The sequence below is a fragment of the Papaver somniferum genome, chromosome 4 (assembly GCF_003573695.1).
Source record: "Papaver somniferum cultivar HN1 chromosome 4, ASM357369v1, whole genome shotgun sequence".
Taxonomy (NCBI): domain Eukaryota; kingdom Viridiplantae; phylum Streptophyta; class Magnoliopsida; order Ranunculales; family Papaveraceae; genus Papaver; species Papaver somniferum.
Window position 1 is genome coordinate 12,673,797 of NC_039361.1, and position 20,907 is coordinate 12,694,703.

At 37.1% G+C, this 20,907-nt stretch overlaps 2 protein-coding genes across 2 annotated transcripts; both read left to right on the forward strand.

Annotated features, from left to right (window-relative positions):
- The first annotated feature begins 588 nt into the window (after positions 1-588).
- Positions 589-3,168, forward strand: LOC113274754 (serine/arginine-rich splicing factor SR45a-like). The gene is made up of 6 exons (XM_026524140.1): positions 589-719; positions 1,195-1,334; positions 1,419-1,530; positions 1,631-1,780; positions 2,498-2,561; positions 2,717-3,168. Exons 2-6 carry the CDS (start codon positions 1,195-1,197, stop codon positions 2,962-2,964), a joined length of 714 nt encoding a protein of 237 aa, XP_026379925.1. The 5' UTR covers positions 589-719; the 3' UTR covers positions 2,965-3,168.
- A 2,442-nt stretch (positions 3,169-5,610) lies between these two features.
- On the forward strand, positions 5,611-9,118 carry LOC113274755. Its single transcript, XM_026524144.1, has 7 exons — positions 5,611-5,896; positions 6,443-6,778; positions 7,925-8,075; positions 8,186-8,337; positions 8,431-8,493; positions 8,586-8,654; positions 8,752-9,118. The coding sequence occupies exons 2-7, from the start codon at positions 6,563-6,565 to the stop codon at positions 8,818-8,820; spliced, it is 720 nt and encodes a 239-aa protein (XP_026379929.1). The 5' UTR covers positions 5,611-5,896; positions 6,443-6,562; the 3' UTR covers positions 8,821-9,118.
- The last annotated feature ends 11,789 nt before the right edge of the window (positions 9,119-20,907 follow it).

A 20,907-nucleotide genomic window follows, 5' to 3' on the forward strand; every position in this document is an offset into this window, starting at 1 on the left:
ACTCAAATACCTCTGAGTCAGATGATATATGCGTCGAGTCAGACATTAAGGAAAACGACTGTCTGATATTAGAGAAATGAAAAATTAAAAACAAACAAATGATCTGACATCAGGAAAACTAAAACAATAATGATTGGTGCACCGTGTGAGAAGAGAGTGGGGCCCACTCCTGCCCCACTGCCTATCTCGATGTTGAGAGGTAATCCTGGACTGTCCGATCCCCTGTCGGTGTACATCACGCTGCACAAACTCGGTAGTTCTAGACAAGCTGAAATTAAAACAAATGATCTGACACGAGACAACAGATGTTGAATTGGATGCCGAGTCAGATTCAGATCTGGATCAGGTATGAAGAAAACTGAAAAGCAAGACCAGACAACATGCCGAGTCAGATTAAAAATCAGAATCAGATATTAAGAAAAATGAAAAACAAATGACCTGACTTCATGCCGAGTTAGATTCAGATTTCGAGTCAGATCGAAATAAACAAGGTGAAAGAGCCAGATGATTCAAATCAGTAGATATTGTGGGTCCCCATCAAAATAGACGGCTAAGATATCACACAGTTTCAAAGAAAGTCAGTTGAAGTCCTTTTAGAGAGAGAGAATACCCTAATCTCAAGCATTGTTGTTGTCAAGAATTTTCTTCTCTTCCCTATTCTTCAAAAAAAAGAAAAAAAATCCAGTTTTTTCCTCATCAGATCTCTTTCAACCTTTAAGGTAATCATTCAATATGTACCTCTAACTTATGATCCTATATGTTCTACCTTTCATTCATGATTGATTTGTTTTCATTTCATTAAGTAATCATTGTTCAATTCTCTGTTGTTCTACTAAGTTGGTTTTAACATCCTATTATTGGTTTCTTTGTATTAGTTTATACACTTTGGTTATATTTTGAGAAATGGAGAAATGGGTTCTGCTTAGATCTGAAACTTGAATCAAATTAGGTCAAAAAAATGTCTAATCTTGAAATATTCAGTATTGGGTGGTTAAAATGAGCTATAGGCTATTGTTTGTCAAGTTGTTGAAAATTTCATGAGAAGGGTTAGAGTTTTGTTAAGTTTCAGTTTGGTTATGATTCAATACATTGTTTGATTTGTGAAGTGGGTGATATGATAGCTAATGTCTGTGATTGGTTTTTCGGTAATTAATTGAGTGAATTTTGATTGGTGAATGGCTGTGTTTGTAATAGATGTCACATGCAAGAGAAGGAAGGTCTATATCTCGTTCTCTTACTCCACCACCCAGTAGAATTCGTAGACGATCTCTGTCTCCTTCACCAACTAGACTTCGTAGGTCAAGATCAAGGTCAAGAGGAAGGAGTCGCTCCAGGTATAATCATTATTCTCTAAGAGGTTCTACCATTCTAGTTGAGTGCAATCATTATCTCATGATGAAACTTGTAATTGGTTGCAGGAGCCGTGAACCTGGAGAAGTTGTTAATCCGGGAAATAACTTGTATGTAACTGGCTTATCCACTAGGGTTAGCACAAGTGATCTCGAGAAGCATTTCAGCACTGAAGGAAAGGTTAGTTGTTGATTTCATTATGGTCTATGTGAATGGCATTCTGTACAACGTAACATTGTTATTGAAATGAGGTGTTGATGGAACTTAATGTCGAATGCAGATTGCGGAGTGCCATTTGGTTACTGATCCTCGCACCAGGGAGTCTCGTGGATTTGCGTTCATTATGATGGAAACTGTTGAGGATGCTGATCGTTGTATCAAGTATCTTAACCGCTCAGTTCTCGAAGGCCGCCTGATTACAGTTGAGAAGGTAACTTAATTTTGTAATGATGGATGTGATATTTTTGTTACTATCTTCCTCATCTTCAAAAATGGCGGCTGATTACTTTTGGCAGCAGGTTTGGTGTGTATGTAGCTTCAGCGACTTCAAAATCTAAGCTCTAACCTATCAAACCCACTTCTCGATTCAATAGCAGCCCAAAGAAGTGAATATGGTATCCCCAAATAACGAGAGATATCTAAAAAGCATGCCAGATTACGTCATCCGATCGAACTTTCACCCTTTCGACATGAGCTCTGCGTCGACACCTCAAATTTCTTTTCGAATCCGACTAGTTTACGGCGGGTTGTATGCCCTGCAAGGCTGCAACTGCAACCCTTTCGCGATTTCCAACAGGCTGTGTTTTTCTTTTTTTCTCTGTGCATTTGGAAAAACCATTGAAAATGGTAAAAAATGATTATCAATTATTTAGGCTTCACCAATTTTCCCCGTGTTTTGATGTTATTCGAACTTTGTCATATTTAACCAACAAATAAGAACTACACAGGCTTTATGATTTAATGACCAATGTGATACTGATTTAAAATGAATGGCAAAAGCATGAAGGAAGAAAACGAGAATAGAGATAACTAATTTTTTTATGCAGTAGTATGGAATTGCGATTTTTTTTAGCAACATGAGTTTTAGTGTCTATTCACTTGCAGTATGATATGAAATTACCTTTCCGCATTAATTCTGTACTTGCAGGCAAAAAGGAAACGGGGGAGAACCCCAACCCCAGGAAGATACCAAGGTGTAAAAGATAAAAGAGGTACGAAGTACCGTGCTTTTAGCTTTCGCATTTACTATATATTCCTTCGCTACATATATCCTTGTGTTAGGGTTTTGTATTCTTGGGTTTGTCCTACTGAAGGTGCACTCTGATTAACTTTTGCAATCTTGCCTCTCTTTTCTCATCTAATTCAGGAGGTTTTGGTGGTGATCGTGGTGATCATGGACCCATTGGTGGTCGCCGAAGATCACGTAGTTATTCACCTCGTGGAAGACCATCCAGAGATGTCAGAGATTTTAGGGATGTTAGAGATGGACCTCCTTATTTCAGGAATCATCGAGAGCGATCTCCACCTCGTTATCCTCCTCTTCCATATTCTCGTCCCAGGTCTCCCTATGGTAGGAGGGGAGAGGATTATCCCTTGTATGAGAGACGCAGGTAATCTTCACTTATTGCTAGAGCAACAGCGGCAACACAACAAAAGCTAGTTACAAAGCTGTTCAATGAGTGTACTACCTTCTTTCACTTTCATAGTGTGTATTAATGTGATAAACTAATTTCTATCTCGCCTGCGTTTGTGTGTATACTTTAACTAGCCCGAAACCAGATGTTTTTATTTATGAAATATGCATATTAGTTTCTTTTACTCGGTCTCTATAGCTCTTATTTGTATGTCGCAATATTATCAATAGTGGTATAGTAGAAAATATGGTAACTGTCTGTAGAACTTTTGATGCCATATGAAATACTTTTCACCTGAATGTGGTCTGGATCTCCAAGTTGTTGCAGTTTATATACGATGGTAACCTGCACGCGCTTGGCCCTCTTGTGAATTGCAGGCTTCTTTTCATAAAGACTGCATTTTGCACATTTGCGAGTCGCTTGTTTGTCTTTCGTGCCTACCGTCTCTTGTCTGAGTCACTATTTACTCGGTAGAGTTTAATTTAATTACATGATTTTTCGTTACAGTGACAACATAGTGTTTCTGCCCCTTAAAAATCCAGGTTAAACTCTCATGGTACAGGAAATGTTTTCGCAGTTGAAACTGATTGACCTAGCGAAAGCAGTTTGTCTCGACAAGATGGATACATCGGACGAGGTTATGCCAAACAGACGGATACCTTACAATTTGAAGGAGTTCTACCCACAGAAACCAAATATAATGGACATCAATCAAGGAGACAGGTTATGTGATAATAATCAAATCAACAATCAAAACATCCCAGTATTATTATGAGTAGAACTTAGAAAGTAGAGTACTACATAGTGTCCTAGAATGACAAAGTGGGGGTTAAAAGTAAAACACATCACTTTTTGTTTGTCCCTCCTAATTCTCTGATATCCCGAAACAACAAGGTGAAAGGCGTGGAAGGAGAAAGCCATACTCTCCTGCCCTTTTCAATAATTGGTCCTATAAAGAAGTTAGGAAACAGTCCTAGAAATATATAACATACATCTAAGGGCACTAGGAAACGCAAGGTTTTAAGGATTTTATCACCAACTAGTAAAAAGTTGTTTTTTACTAGAATCCAACTAATGACACTAGAGTCGAGGGGAGAACTTATTTTTTAGCATTAAATTACATTTGCACCAATTATTGTTTTACAATGTGTATCGTATTTAAACAGTAATGTTACTAATCGGTAGATTATGTATTTCTGGTTGTTCGAGCGTCTACAATGTTGATATTAGATGAAAGTTATGGAAATTTTGGTTAAAACGGCTGAATGTGTAACCACCGTGGACTTCTCCGCCAGACGGTTGGTGTGAAACTACACTTTCAAACACCGATTGGCCGTAAGCGGAGGGATTCAAGAAGAAGTGGGTAAACATTACCTACGTATATTGACTAAAATGGAAAGGGGGGAATTGGGAAATTCCAAATGAGTGCGCGCCAGCTGCAAATTGTTTTACCCTAAAAACCGGATTTGAAATGTAAATTTAAATTTAAATTTGAGTTTGGATTTGGGGGATTTTCCTCTGGATAAGATTCTTGAGCTCGTACTCTGACACGTGCCCGTACTCTTTATACTCGTCCTTTATTTTATTTTACTTTAATAAAGCAAGGAAAGTGGGTTTCGATTTTCAAATTTCTTACCAGGTTATTATTATGAACCGGTCAACAAAATATCCATATTTGGCTTCTGGCTCATATAAGCAAAACCTCTTTTTCTAGGTTCACTGATGATGACACCGTGCTATTTTCTTTTACAGCATCACTGATAATGACAAAAGTAAAAATAAAAATTGTTTTACCAGTCACTAAAGTATAACAGTGATGGATGTTGTTACTTGCAAAAATAAATAAAATTAAAAAATGGAATTTTTATGATTAGGACATTGTTTTATGATTAGGCATTGTTTAGCTGTTTTTAGAATCTTATAGAAATTTTAATCACTAAATCAAGATAAAGATACACAAAAGATAGATAAATTCACAGTAGACTACAAAAAATTTAGCAAATATACCGTGTTAAACTGCAATCTTACTATTAATAAAACTGATAGGTGATTACAAAACGTCATTACACCGTGTTTAAGAGGTACTACTTTTACAAAATTGGAAGTGCTTTTTAAAAGTCAAATGTTAATAAATAAATTGTTTCACAAACAATGTACATCCTTCTAGGAATCATCCTATAATTACATTCGCAACCTAATTTCTTGACTTGTCGATTTGGTTGAGCCGAAAAAATTACTTCTCAGCATGTCCCTATTAGCTGTTTGTAAAATCAGATCAAAATTTTACTAACCCATTAAAGAAACAAAGAATTAAAATTTAATAAATCAAAAGAAGTTAGACATACTAATATCTCTCCAAAGTCTCCAACACAATGATGCTAGTTTTTTACTTCTACCAACCTAAGCCAAAAAGTAAAACCCACAAGCCAAGCCAAGCCATGAAGCCAAAACACCACACAAGCCAAGCCAAGCCACAAAGCCTAACCCCCCAAAAAAGACAAACAAACGAAAATGAAAAAAAAAATTATAATTGAGGGCGGGAATCCAAGGAACAAAAGCCACCGGCTATAACAAGTCGTCCCGGTAACACAAACTCAGAGTTATACATGGCATGATTTTCATTGGCAGTTGGTAAGCATTTACTGTGTTGTTGTTTCTCTCACTCACTCTGTTCTGTACTACTTCCTCCTCCTCCTCCCTTGAATCAATCTTCACATTCTCTTCTTCTAATCATAAACCCTAACATTTCATCATTATTTATTCAAATTTCATTCAGATCTGTTCTGTTTTCGGCATCAAATTTCATTCAAAACCCATTTTTAGATATATATACTCTGTATTTATTTTGCCTTTTTTGGTTGGATACATTGCCTGAATTGGAAACACCCATCTTCTGCAAATCACAAAAACTGGTAAATTTGTGTTAATTTGGTGATTTAAATTCTGGGTTTCAGTTTTTATTGTGTCTTTAATATCAAATTCCTAAGATCTTTTGTCTGTATATGTATTCTAGGGTTTTATTTCAAAATTGTTCTAATTTGATCTTGAGATGGAGCTGAAACTATGACAATGGATATACAAAAATTTGAAAAAATAATTGAAGTCAAATTTTAAAATATATTTATTTACTTTTATGATTTTGCAGTTATTATTATTAATTTTTTATTAAAAAATTATTTATTACAATTCATAGCAAGTCCGTGAAAACCAGGATCTGTCACAGAAGTTTTATTGTACAACCTCTAGAATTTGTTATTGCCTCCAATAAATTTTGAAAAAAAATTCTCTCAATAAATAATAACTTCACTGAGGGAATTCATGTTTTTTATTTCATCCTCATTAATGAAAAACGGATAAAGTTATTCAATTTCTTATTCGCTTAATGAATATTTAATATGGGTTGTGATTAATTTTCTCAAATTTATTCAATACTGATCCAAATTCTTGTGTTTTTCCAGAGATTGAGGAAATGGAAATTAAGGGGGCTTTGAATTTGAATTTGAATTTGAATTCAATGATTTGATTAATTTTGAAGTACTGGTGATTGACTTTGAGTGTGAATTGAAGAAGAAGAAGATATGGAGGGAGCAGTTTATATCAAGAAAATGTTAGGAGCACAAACTACTACTAGGGTATTATCTCCTTACCGTGAAGAAATTGGTGATGATGAATTATCTGTACTTCCTAGACATACTAAAGTTGTCGTAACCGGGAATAATCGAACGAAATCGGTGTTAGTTGGTCTTCAAGGTGTTGTCAAGAAGGCTGTTGGTCTTGGTGGTTGGCATTGGCTGGTAAGTTGCAATCCTCTTAACTTTGCTTTGTCAAAAATTTGTGCTAATTGCCGAGTTTTTCATCGCCTTCGTAGAATAATCAGCTCTATCATTGTAAGATTGTGCATGTTAGTAGATACATTTATGATTAAGGCTGTTTGAATAAGCAACACATGTAACAATTACAATGAATCAAAAAGGATGTGAATGAGATTTTTTATCTAGAATAATCAGCTTTCCGATTGTAAGAATATACTTTTATGAATGAGGTTGCTGCAACAAGCAATTGTATGTAACAATTGCTACTAATCCAGAAGGATGGCAGTGTGCATCACTGAGAAAGGGTTTTGCCATCATGTTAGCCACCACTTTTAAGTTTAGTAGGATTGTTGTAGAAATTCAGAGCCCTTAGCCTCCGAGTAAATCAATCAGAGGGATCACAATTGAGATGCAGTGAGTTTAGGCTTCTACAACTGAGATGGGTTTTCTACTTTTCATCATATATATTGTTTAAGTGAATGAGGTTGCAGAAGTAATCTCATGGGATGTTGCAGTTGTTAGTTGATTCAGTTGGTAGTTAAAAAGTAGTTTGACGTTATTGAGAAGTTCCTAAATATCAGCTAGAATATATGGAAGTCTATATACATGTTGAGAAGGCACCATAAGGTCCATAACCAGTGCCACTACCACCCTTGAACCTTGAATGTCCTCATTCAGCACTCAAGGAGATATGATTGGATCTTCAGAATCAGATTTAGCCTTATATCACAGCAAAAAAAAAGGTTAAAAATTTCTTTAATTAGAAAGAAATTCCATGAAATTCACCCTAGTTTTTCTAGCAGTTTTGCTTTAAATATAGGTGGTTTTGGAGGTACGAGGTTATCTTGTTTTCTAGTCCAAAACTGCTGTTCTTCTAGTTTTCTGCCACTGCTTTTCCATCTGTAGTGCTGCTATGCGAGAATCCCATCTGAGTAATGTGACGAAACCGTCCAGTTTCAAAAGATTTGCCATTAAGAAACCTGAGGTGCTGTTTCTCTTGTGTATTGTGTATGTGTTATGTTGAAAAACGTAAGACAGGTTATTGTTGGTATCAGTGTTTTCTATAGCTAGCTTCGACATGATTGATGTGATCTGGTCACTTAGTAAAAGATATTGTGCATGTTACAGGTGTTGAAAAACGGTGTCGAAGTGAAGCTACAGAGGAATGCATTGAGTGTGCTTGAACATCCAACAGGCCAAGAAGTAGATGATGATGATGATCATGGGTTTGAAAACTCATGCAGTAGCACTGACACAGATGAAAAAGATGATGAATTTTGTACGTCGCAAATTTCACTACTTACTCATATATGCTGTATGACAATTACTCTCTCCATTGACAAGTTATTGAAAGCTGTTCTGATAGTCTCCGTTCAATCTTTGACGCAGCTGGCTCTATGATGTTCCATAAACAACAAAGAGGACCCAGAGTTCGACTGCCAAAGCCGCCATTGCTTTCCATGCAAAGACCTGCCAGCAAGATGAATTACAGAGATAACTCTCACTCTCAATTCAATGTTGACAAACATCAACCTCAACCAGTAAGAATTTGGCAAAACTGACAGTTCCTTCTCTTGCACCTAAATCGATCTTTAGTTACGATAATAATATACTGATAGTTCGTATATTACCAGAAGGTGAACCTGGCAATACTAGGGATTGACTCATTGCGGCGTTACTTGAAACACTTCAACATTGTGAGTATTAGTTTTATCAGTCTTTCTGTTTGTACAGACCCTTTTGTAGATATCAAACCTGTTAACCTCTTCACCTTGTGGATGTGTCTCAGCCGCTCAAGAATCCAGATGCTACGAAGGATGAGATGGTTGACGCAGTCCAGCATCACTTCATGTCGCTGGTACCTCTCTCTCTCTCTCTCCCTCCCTCTCTTTCTCTCTAGTACTTGTGGTTTTCCTAGCTGACTTCTGATCTGGAATTATCTCTGCATCCAACAGAAAGTGAACGAGGATGAAGTGATCGTGGATTTCAGTCGTGCTGCAAAAAAATTACGGCCTAACAAGTAAAAGCGAGAGTTGGCATTTTCTGCTGGAAACAATAACCCAGATCCCACATTAATGTATAAACAGTTTCATATTAGCTTAGCATATATATAGTATATATAGATCTGATCGTATACACTTTCTTCTTCAGCTGTTTGAGTGACTGACTGAAGAATCTCTAGTACTAACCATGTAAAGAGTGTGAAAGGCAGGTAGTTTATGCCTGTATTCATTGGTGTCTTGTCTTACACCTTTTACATGTAGGTAGAATCCCTTGATTTTCAAACAATTTTTATGGCTCTACGGTTTCTGTTTTCTGCAATTTTCAATTTTACATATTCTTCAAAGTTACCTATACAGAATGTGATTATGGACCACATTGGCTTGTGTACCTGACATGTACTGATGTACATGTGCATATTAGTTAATGGGAGCAAACACCGTGTCAATGAGGCATTATAAATGGGTTAAAATCGACATACCTGTTTGGTCTGAACTTTGAAGGTTGACCAGGACTTAACTTTTAGGAGAAAGCGTTTCGGAACCTCTTTTTCTTCTTCTTCTGTGAGTTATTCATCGATCTCCAAGATCAACACCCACATGCGGTGGTTGCTGCTTTACCCAACGCTGTTGCTTGATGCTTCACCCTGAGTCCCTGACAAGTATATGCTACCAGTTTGATGGCTAATTATCCTGAAATCCACTGTGGCCTCTTATGTATTCAACCCCAATCAGTTATTTGGTCGTCTATATTTCCCCAATGTTGATGATGGTAATCTTAAGCTGCTTAGACTCGGCCCGCCCTCAGTCCAACATTAGGCAAAGCCTTCTTCCCCTTGCTTCATTTCTCGAACCAAACTTTCCAGCATAAATCTGTTGAACTTGAACATGTGATTGTCACTTGATAAAAAGGTAAGAAGTTCACCACCCACAACCAGGGACCTTATCATCACAAATTACCGAGGCAATTCAATCCAACTTCCAGCAGATGCCTAATGCAGCTGGATAATGTACACTCTTGTATTGCAAAGTTTACGTTTCTTGGAAGTTAACAAGCATCAATGCTGCGCCTACACCATCACCATTAAGTTCAAAATGCATAATATCCAAAACATTCTTGGCCTTTTCCAAGTAACCAGTCTTTCAAGAAGATCAGTCACACAAGCACAATGTTCTGAACTAGGTGAAATTTGATGAACCTTACTGAATCAAAGTAGTTAAATCCTGTGTTCACTAACCCAGCACAGCCACAAGCAGAGAGAATCCTAACAAATGCAATCTCATCAGGTTCTCTACGCCTTCTGACAGCATCCCAAAGAAAATTTCTAGAGCTCATCCAGAAAACCCATTAACAGCATAAGCACAAACCATTGAAGTCCCTGTAAAACAATTAGGATTACTGGAACGAATTGCAGATTATATATCCCGCACTTTTCGTGGATGAGATATCTTCCAGCCCTCTATCGATTGCAAGTCCCTGACTCGAATAGCTTCACCGATTGCAGCCAAATTACCAGAGGTTCATTATGCTACCACATCCTTATTATTCATTCATCAGAAACCTCACTAGCTTCCTGCAGATATCCAACCATCGCATGCATATCAACAAGCAAAGTAGCCACAAGGACATCATATGCAAACAATAATTTCATAACAATCCCCTAAATTAGCTCAACCAATTCACAAACACTAAATAGTCCATGAATGTTCTACTAAAACCAATTTTACCAAAATCACTAAAAGAACCCTCAAACAAAACAATCCGATTCAAAACCTCAACTTATATAATCATTAAACAATGCAGCATCTTTTCCAATCAAAAAATCATTGAACAAAACATTCCTTAAGCAAACCAATAAAAGTTGTATGATAAGTCTTACCAAATCAACGGACAATCTCTTGAAGCATAACAAACACGGGTTTTCGATTAACCACATATTCGAAGAAACCCCGGAAAACCCACTTGTCGTCATATACAACAGTTCATCAGACAAAAAATGCAGTAGATATGCAGATATTCCGATACAAAGTTGTATGATGTGTACTTAGTTCACTCAAATGGGATTCATTTGAATCAGTTTTTGTTTCAAATAATCTCCAATATGGATGTTTTCTGTTCTTCTATATTCCGATGAGATTGAAGTAGATTTGCAGATATTGCAGGATGGTGAAAGTGATTTGGATTTGAAAATGGAATCAGGGATGTCATTGTGATTTCTAGAGTTCCACTGGTGGCCGGTAAGACCAAGAAAATGTTTGCCTTTAGGTTTTCTGTTCAAAGGAGAATGGACCTTGGAGTTGGGTATTGCATAGAATGGGCCAAATGTTACTATGGATTAGCCCTTATTATGATTGATTCTTATGATTTATGTGTAAGAATCTGGCGAGCACGAGTGTCACACGTCAAAAATTGTCGAGTACTCGATCTCTGAGCTAAATAATCAAACCCTTTAAACCCCTAAGCCATGTGAGGCCATGCATCGCATGGTGAGAATACCTACTTTTGGGTGAGCGTCACCGGTCCCTTGAAATTGCTCTATTCCACTTTTTCTCAAATTACGTGAATTTTACAATGAATACTGTTTTTTTCCTGTTTTTTCACACAAACCTACCGCGAAACAAAAGAAAAAGAAGAAAAAAACAATCTTTCCGTAAACAAAAACTAAAGAAAGCTAAAGGAAGAAAAAACTAGAGAAAACAAAACCCTAAAAGCAGAGCATAATTGAGATACTACATATCGTTTTCTGATTCACATGTACATATCTGAAAAACGCAGCCATACTCATCGTTTTTCTCCATTCTCTTTGATTTTCAGAGTAATCAGACTGGCTTTTAGATCATGTTCTTATTAGTACGAAAGATAATCATGAAACAGAAATCGGGGTTTGCTTATTTGGTTGTTTCGATTTTACAGACTAGGGTTTATTGAGGTTTCGCTTTTCACTTCAATCAAAATCACTAGTATGGTATCGCTTGATTCATTCTCTTCTTATAGTTTGGTTTTGAAAATCATTTTTCAGTCAAAACCCTATATTTATATCCGATTTCGATTCTTGATGGGTTAGCCTAATTCCATTGATCTTCAAGTTTTTACTCTTCTTAGGGTTTCCTACAGAAAAACGCAACCATACTCATCGTTTTTCTCCATTCTCTTTGATTTTCAGAGTAATCAGACTGGCTTTTAGATCATGTTCTTATTAGTACGAAGGATAATCATGAAACATAAATCGGGGTTTGCTTATTTGGCTGTTTCGATTTTGCAGACTAGGGTTTATTGAGGTTTCTCTTTTCACTTCAATCAAAATCACTGGTATGGTATCGCTTGATTCATTCTCTTCTTATAGTTTGTTTTTGAAATTCACTGTTTCAGTCAAAACCCCTATATTTATATCCGATTTCGATTCTTGATAGGTTAGCCTAATTCCATTGATCTTCAAGTTTTTACTCTTCTTACGGTCTCCTGCAGATTTGTATTTCATGTTTCTGTTTTGTTATGGAGTGGATTATGTGTATTCTGATCTGTGGATAATCTCTGTAATCTTATTCGTATTTTGATAATGAATCTTTGATCTCAATACACTGCTATAATTTCTTCGTCTTCTAGCCCAACTAACAAAGTTTCACGATCATCCACTAGAGTTTCACTAATTAAGGGGTTTGTTATCTCCTTCAGTCGTCGTTTGTTCTCAGATCAATTAGACAAGGAAAAATACTTTTTCACTGCTCCTGCTTCAGTTTCTTCTCTCTATAGTCGCACCATCATATGTGTTATCCCTTTTTGTGTTACCTCAAAACCCTCTCTCAGGTTTCTATTTTGATTTCATATTAGTTTTCTTATTTGTTCATGATTTAGATTTCGATTTTGGTTTTTTTTGAATGAAAAGTTTATTTTTTCTGTCTGCAGTATAAGTGAGAGATGAGAGTCTGATGTCGTATTGGTGGAGAAGAAAACTAGGTAAACTCAGTTTTCTTATTCGATCGTGTTCTTATAATGAAGAGTTAAACATGAGCGTGAGATAGAAATTAGGTTTTCCTTTTTTTTTTTAGTTTTTTTTTTTTATCATTCATGAATGCCCGGTTTAACTTACAAAAATCCATCACAGCTAGAGTATCAGTAGCACGAAGAATCCTGCTAACAACAAGGTTAGAGTTTGCAGAATATTTATTGTAGATCCAATACAAAAGGTCGAAAGCAGAACTGTTTTTGTATAATCTCCTCCCCACATACGTCTAAAATTATAATCATTGTTGTATTATTATTGTAGGAACTAATTGAAGAGATTTTGCTTATATATGTGGATTTTAAAGATTTCTCTAATAATGACTAGGAAAAACACCAGCAAAGATGCATCATACCCTGTTCTCCTTTATAGATTTTAATTTGTCTCAACTTAATGTTTGTATCAAAATCATGATAAAAAAATGAGATTATGTTTTTCTTCTCCTTGACTATAATGTTTAATACGTCACTGTTTACGATAGCTGAGATTGTTTCATAGATTTTAAGTGTTTACATTCACAGCTTACGGTTTCCTGTCACAAATTACATTTCAGGTCCAGGCTTTTAGGAATCTTGCTTAATTTCTATATTTGTGATAGACGCATTTATGTGTCTAATATAGCTCATTTGTATATATTGTTAGTGCTCGTATCGTACTTATTTGGTTATTTTATTTATTCGTAGGTATTTTTGGAAGAATAAGGCTTTGTGGCGAAATTGGATAAGAATGCGGCATTTGGACCTCCGTTGATAACTACCATAAGCACCCCAGAAGTATGTTGAAGACACCCCAGAAATACCCCGGAGGAACCCCGAAAAAGTGCGGAAAACATCCCAGAAGAATTGCTAAAGGCATCCTTAAGTTGGATAAGGGGCACCCACTTGATAAGGGGTGGCCACTTGATGTTCGCACCCCATCAGAGGATAGGGGGACACCCTTCTTCTTCACGTTCAAAACAGAAAAATGGCGGGAAATTTGGAGTTCACAGCAGTAAATTAGAGTTTGGATTTTTGATGTGATTTTATGAGATTCAACACTGGATTTCGATTGGGCTGGACTCTAATAGACTTAACTGAGCTTCTATGGGCAATTTCCTCGATCCAATTGGGCAGGAATAGCCGGGAGAAGAGATCAAAGTCCAAACAGGATACTGCTTCTCTGTTTAGGGTTCAAGAATTGTTTGAGAGATTTATGGGATATTCTTACGTGAGATACACGTCAAATCAGTTTAGTCCAAGTCATAGAAGAGATTTGTGACGAGATAATAGCTAACAAAACAGTGGAACGCAACAAAAAGGGAATTATTCTCCCAACTTCCCGTAAAGAATAATGGGAATTTTCAACGATTTCGATCGAGTTTCTAAGGGATTTAAAGCCTATAAATAGTTGGGTTTATGTCATAGAAGGGTTGGAAAAGTTTTGGAGAGAGTTTAGAGGTCAGGAGAGACGAGAGAATCGAGTTAAAGAGAGGTATTGTTGTTGTTGCTGCCGCCATTGAAGACCTTCAAGAACACGAAGAACAGACAAGCTAAGGCAGTCGTTTTTCAACAGTCTTAAAAGAGAAACAGAGTGTCGTTGTTTTACAACAACAAAAATATATCGTTTACAGCTACACTTATCTTTGTAACAGTGACGCTGTAACACCATTACAGCGTTGCAAACTTCTTTTTACACTATTTCATCAATAAAAACACCTATTAAGTCATGAACACATCTTTTGATTATGTTTTTGGGATGAAGAGTTAAACCTATTAGCCGAGGCAACGGAGGAAGCCATTTTCCCAGAGTAATTGGTATAATTCTATTTTTATTATTTATTTGCAATATTTTTTATATGATTATTTGCATGGAATTGAAATAGATAAATTGATTTTTATTGAGTAGTTGTGAATTATTTTGTTGAAGCATGCTGGGTTTTTTAAAACTTTTGATGTTTCATACTATGTGATTACAATTATTACTTCAAAAATTTATTATAGGCAAATATTAGAATCACTTGAAAAGGAAAAAATTGCATGAATATTGAATAGAATTTATCATTTAATGGGACAATGGTGGAATCCAGAGTCTTGGTGTTTTTCTCTATAACTTTGAACAACTTTATTTAATTGTCTAGTTTAATTTAAATCTAAAACTTGTTTTCTTCACAAGTCTGAAAAGAACCTTTTTACCCCTACTACAACAACTTTTGTAAAAACATCAAATTTTTGGCGCCGCTGCCGGGGAAGGGAGGTTCTAAACAAACACACAGCAAGCCGACTCCACCAAATCAAACCTAAAAATTTCTAGAAACAAAAAGCATGATGGCTCCACTTAGATTGTTTCTAGACCAGCTTCTAATCCTTCGAAAAGGAATTCGTTACAATTTAAGCAAACCCCTCTGGAATCAATCCGAGTTAAAGCAAGTTGAATCGAGGCGAGGGAAGCTCAGTGGAGCTTTGAGGTTTTGGTTATACTAAGAACTCTTCAGGTCAGACCCAGAACCCACTTGAGAATAGAATAACCAGCTTAGAGGAAACCCTTAGTATATTAAGGAAGATCCAGGAGATGCTATCACAAAGCCAGGAAATGTTAGTAAAAAGCCAGGGTAATTTTCAAGAGGAAACCAAACATAATTTTAAGAATAGTGCACAGTCTTTTGCTAAATTAGAGCTTCAAGTCGGCCAAATAGATAAGTTTATCAATGAGAGAGAAGAAGGAAGGTTCCCTAGTCATACTGATCCTAACCCTAGAGGAGAGAAATCGTAAAATCATGTGAACTCTGTTACAACCCTTAGGAGTGGAAAGAAAGTTGATAATAAGGTCGACATACCTGAAAGTGAACATGCTGTAGTTCACCCTTATGAGCCAGAAAATGAGGAGACTGATAGAGTCTCCAAAGAGACCAATGAGGGTCCTGATGAGCCCGGCTTTGTTCCCAGAGCCCCGTTTCCCCAGCTGCTAGTTCCGACTAAGAGGGAGTCCAACTTTAATGATATATTGGAGGTTTTTAAGCAGGTTAATATCAACCTTCCATTATTAGATGCAATTAGGCAGATTCCCTCTTATGCCAAGTTCCTTAAGGACTTGTATACGCGAAAGCGTAAGCTCAGTGTCCAGAAGAAAGCCTTCATAGCTAGTCATGTGAGTTCTATTATTCAGAATACCACTACTCCTAAGTATAAAGACCCAGGGCCCCCTACCATTGCTTGTACAATAGGTAAGTACCGTGTTGAGAAAATTTTTCTTGACTTAGGAGCCAGTGTGAATTTACTTCCATATCATGTGTACCTTAAGCTAGGACTTGGTGAGATGAAACCTACCTAGATGACACTTCAGTTAGCTGATAGGTCCGTTAAAATTCCTCGTGGTGTGATCGAGGATGTTCTCATAGAGGTTGACAAGTTTATTTATCCAGTGGATTTTGTTATCCTAGATACCCAACCTGTCCCTGACCCAGAGAACCAAATACCAGTGATTTTAGGTCGCCCGTTTTTAGCTACATCCAATGCGATCATTAACTGTCGAAATGGTATTATGAATTTGTCTTTTGGTAATATGACTATTGAGCTGAACATTTTTAATATTAGTAAGCTACCCTCTGAACTAGATGACTCGAATATAGAATAGGTGAACATGATAGGAACATTAGTCGAGGAGTCATTACCAAACACTTTGTTAGAAGATCCATTAGAGAAATGCCTAGCTCACTTTGGGATTGATTTTGATGATGATAAGGTGATTAATGAGGTGAATGTTTTGTTAGATTCAACCCCTTTGTTAGATACTAGTAATGGATGGAAACCTAAGTTCGAACCACTACCAGTTTCTAAGTCTACCCTCGTTCCTTCTTTAGAAGAGCCTCATAAGTTGGACCTAAAACCATTGCCAGATACCCTGAAGTATGTGTTTTTAGGCCCGTCTGAGACTTTACCTGTGATTGTTTCTTCCGACTTGGATAGAGATCAGGAAAGTAGGCTAGTAACCGTCCTTCAAAACAACAAGGAAGCTTTAGGGTGGACCATAGCAGACATTAAGGGTATAAGTCCTACTGTTTGTATGCATCAGATCTATTTAGAGGAAGACACCAAACCTTTTAAGGAGATGCAACTTCGTCTAAACCTCAATATGAAAGAAGTAGTTAGAACTGAGGTTCTTAAGCTATTAGATGCAGGCATTATCTACGCTATTTCAGACAGTAAGTGGGTCAGCCCCGTTCAGGTTGTTCCCAAAAAATCTGGTATTACTATAGTCCAAAATGATAACAATGAGTTAATCCCGACCCGAGTGACCATGGGTTGGCGTGTTTGTATTGACTATAGAAAATTGAACAAGGTCACCAGGAAGGACCACTTTCCCCTTCCCTTCATCGACCAGATGCTAGAGAGATTAGCTGGACATAGTCACTACTGCTTTTTAGATGGCTACTCTGGATATAATCAGATCGTTATTGCCCCAGAAGACCAGGAGAAAACCACTTTTACCTATCCCTTTGGTACCTTTGCATATAGACGCATGCCTTTCGGGCTATGTAATGCCCCTGCGACTTTTCAGCGTTGCATGATGAGCAAATTTTATGACATGGTAAAACGGTTCTTAGAGGTCTTTATGGATGATTTTTCAGTGTTTGGTTCGTCTTTCGATGAGTGCTTGCATCATTTGTCATTAGTTTTGACTAGGTGTAAGGAAAAGAATTTAGTGCTTAATTGGGAGAAATGTCACTTTATGGTTCGTTCAGGAATTGTTCTAGGGAATATTGTATCTTCAAAGGGTATAGAGGTGGATAGATCCAAAGTTGACCTTATTAAAACTTTACCGGTCCCAAAAACCGTAAGAGATATTAGGTCATTCTTAGGGCATGCTGGTTTTTATCGTCGTTTCATTAAGGATTTTAGCTTGATGTCTAGACCTCTTTGCAATTTGCTTGCAAAAGATGTTAAGTTTGTCTTTGATGATGCTTGTTTAGAGGCTTTTGAGAATCTTAAGTCATTACTCACTACCGCCCCCATAGTCCAGGCACCCAACTGGAACCTACCCTTTGAGATCATGTGTGATGCTTCAGATTATGCTATTGGTGTTGTGCTAGGTCAGCGAGAAAATAAGTTACTTCATGTGATTTACTATGCTAGAAAAACTCTGAATGATGCCCAGTTGAACTATACCACTACCGAGAAGGAACTATTAGCCATTATGTTTGCCTTATACAAGTTTAGACCCTATCTCTTAGGTTCTAAGATGATCATATATACTGATCATGCTGCTTTAAAATATCTTTTGTCTAAGAAGGATACTAAACCTAGATTGATTAGGTGGATTCTGTTGTTGCAAGAGTTTTCTCCAGACATTAGAGACAAAAAGGGTGCCGAAAATGTTGTAGCAGATCACTTGTCTAGGCTAGTTGTTAGTTCCCCAGATGATTCCCTTCCTATAAGGGATAGCTTTCCTGATGAACAATTTTTCTTTGTTACCCAATTACTTTGGTATGCGAATATAGTGAACTATCGTGTCACTAGTCGAATGCCCCAACATTGGGGTAAACAAGATCGTTCTAGATTTTAGCTGAGGTTAAGCACTTCTTTTGGGATGATCCTTATTTGTTTAAGTATTGTCCAGACAAGATTATTAGGAGATGTATACCTGAGAGTGACCAGTCCAGTATTATTTCCTTTGGTCATGATCATGCTTGTGGGGGTCACTTTAGTGCTAAGAAAACTGCTGCTAAGATATTGCAGTGTGGATTCTATTGGCCTTCGTTGTTTAAAGACTCCCACAGTTACTGCGTTACTTGTGAACGATGCAAGAAATTAGGAACCATTTCCCATAGGAACATGATGCCCTTGAACCCTATTTTAATTGTTGAGGTCTTTGATGTGTGGGGTATTGACTTTATGGGTCCGTTTCCTAATTCTTTTGGTAACCTATACATCCTTGTCGCCGTAGACTATGTCTCTAAGTGGATTGAGGCGGTTGCGTGTAAAACCAATGACCATAGGGTTGTGATTGAGTTCTTGAAAAATAATATACTTACACGTTTTGGTACACCGCGAGCTATAATTAGTGATGGAGGGTCGCACTTTTGTAATGGGACTTTTAGGCTTCTGATGAAGAAATATGGTATTACACATAAGGTAGCTACCCCGTATCATCCACAGACTAGTGGTCAGGTAGAGGTTTCCAATAGGAAGATAAAACATATATTAGAGAAAACAGTTAATCCTAATCGGAAAGACTGGTCGTCTAGGCTTACTGATGCCTTATGGGCTTACCGTACTGCGTTTAAGACCCCCATTGGAATGTCGCCTTATCGGCTTGTTTATGGCAAGGCATGTCACTTACCTGTTGAGTTAGAGCATAGAGCTTATTGGGCTGTCAAGCAGCTAAATTTTTCACTTGACGAGGCAGGAGGCCATAGGAAACTCCAGCTCAATGAATTGGACGAGATTCGTATAGATGCTTACGATAGTGCGAAGGAGTATAAGAACAAAATGAAACTTGTGCATGATAGAAACATATTACGGAAGTCATTTTCTCCAGGTCAAAAAGTTCTTCTGTATGACACTCGTTTGCATCTATTCCCCGGGAAACTGCGGTCTCGGTGGACCGGTCCTTTTGTGGTCCGTACTGTTTTTCCTCATGGCGCTATTAAGATTGAGGCATCAGATGGTACTAGTTCTTCAAAGGTTAACGGTCAGAGATTGAAGCCCTTTTTAGAGCCTTTTCCTACAGGTGATGTTGAGGAGGTCCCTCTGGAGAACCATGTTTACCCTTGATTGACCATCGAGGCGATTTGTATGTTGTATAATTTTTTATTTTTTTTTTTTGTCAGTTTTTGGTTTCACTTCACTCAGGTACTATCTTTCCGAACTCTCTTTTTACTATTTACTCATGTTACTTATATTTTTGGTACTGTTCTTTCATGCGAAACATTGAGGACAATGTTAGATTTGAGTTTGGGGGTGGGGTAGAAACTTTTTGTTTTAAATAAACTCCAGAGCCTAGAAATTTATGCATATTAAGGATAACACTAACCAACCTAAGTGGATGGAAGCATTTTGGTTGTAGGAGTTGAGGAACCAATCTGATTAGATGGAAACATCTAGAAGAGTCTATTCATAAAAGCACAGAGCTCAGGTGTTAGAAATAACATGATAGTTTCACCATATCTCGTTGAGTCCTTTTCACTTCTATTTTTATTTTATTTTGTTTTTAAACTATGTTACTCTAAGTGATTAGGTGGGGCTCACGATTCAAGTTGTTATCAATGCTAGGGTGAATTAGAGTGATTGAGATATCAAAAAAAAAAAAAGTTGAATTTTAAAAAAGAGATGAAAAAAAAAAATTGAGACCAGACCATTTGACCAAAAGGAATAAATTCAATAAAGTCGACCACTGGTACCCTTGTATATGCCAGTTGTGTTGACCTAGAGTTAGGATTATCAATTACTGGTTCCCTTGTATATGCCAGTTGTGTTGATATTAGTCAAACTAGTATCTCAATCCATTAGGATAGGTTCATTTTGGCGGAGGCCTTCAGACAGATATGGGAAACGCCGTTCACTTAGTAAACATCAGAACCATCTATGTTTTTCTCTATATCCATCTTCTTGATCTATCCATGTGATTAGTTTTGACTCCGGATATTGATGTCCATAGTGCGACTATCTGAGTAGAGCTCTATCACTTTATATGAATTTTAGTATGCTTGAGTGCAAACTCGTGTACATCAATTGGAATTTCGCATCAGGGTACTTCCTCTTGTAGTCTCCGGATATTGATGTCCAACCAAGGAGATTCTTTAGTGCCTTCCAAGGTTCGTTGTAGATAGCTAGGATCTGGAGTATTAAGGTTTTGTGGGTATATCTCTTGTAAGCCCTCCCGAGACTATAACTCGGCCACTTGGGCCACCTAGGGGTTTAAAGGCTTATTGCATACGCTAAATGCAATCGACGATGCCTGCGAAAGTGAGTTAGGATTTTATTTTGTAGTTTTGATTTGCTCGGGACTAGAAAATAATAAGTTTGGGGGTATTTGATAGACGCATTTATGTGTCTAATATAGCTCATTTGTATATATTGTTAGTGCTCGATATCGTACTTATTTGGTTATTTTATTATTTGTAGGTGTTTTTGGA

Coding starts and splice junctions, on each gene's coding strand:
- LOC113274754 (XM_026524140.1), top strand. CDS start 1,195: ATGTCACATGCAAGAGAAGGAAGGTCTATATCTCGTTCTCTTACTCCA. Junction 1,335..1,418: donor AGAGGAAGGAGTCGCTCCAG/GTATAATCATTA, acceptor AATTGGTTGCAG/GAGCCGTGAACCTGGAGAAG. Junction 1,781..2,497: donor GCCTGATTACAGTTGAGAAG/GTAACTTAATTT, acceptor CTGTACTTGCAG/GCAAAAAGGAAACGGGGGAG.
- LOC113274755 (XM_026524144.1), top strand. CDS start 6,563: ATGGAGGGAGCAGTTTATATCAAGAAAATGTTAGGAGCACAAACTACT. Junction 6,779..7,924: donor TTGGTGGTTGGCATTGGCTG/GTAAGTTGCAAT, acceptor TGCATGTTACAG/GTGTTGAAAAACGGTGTCGA. Junction 8,076..8,185: donor TGAAAAAGATGATGAATTTT/GTACGTCGCAAA, acceptor TCTTTGACGCAG/CTGGCTCTATGATGTTCCAT.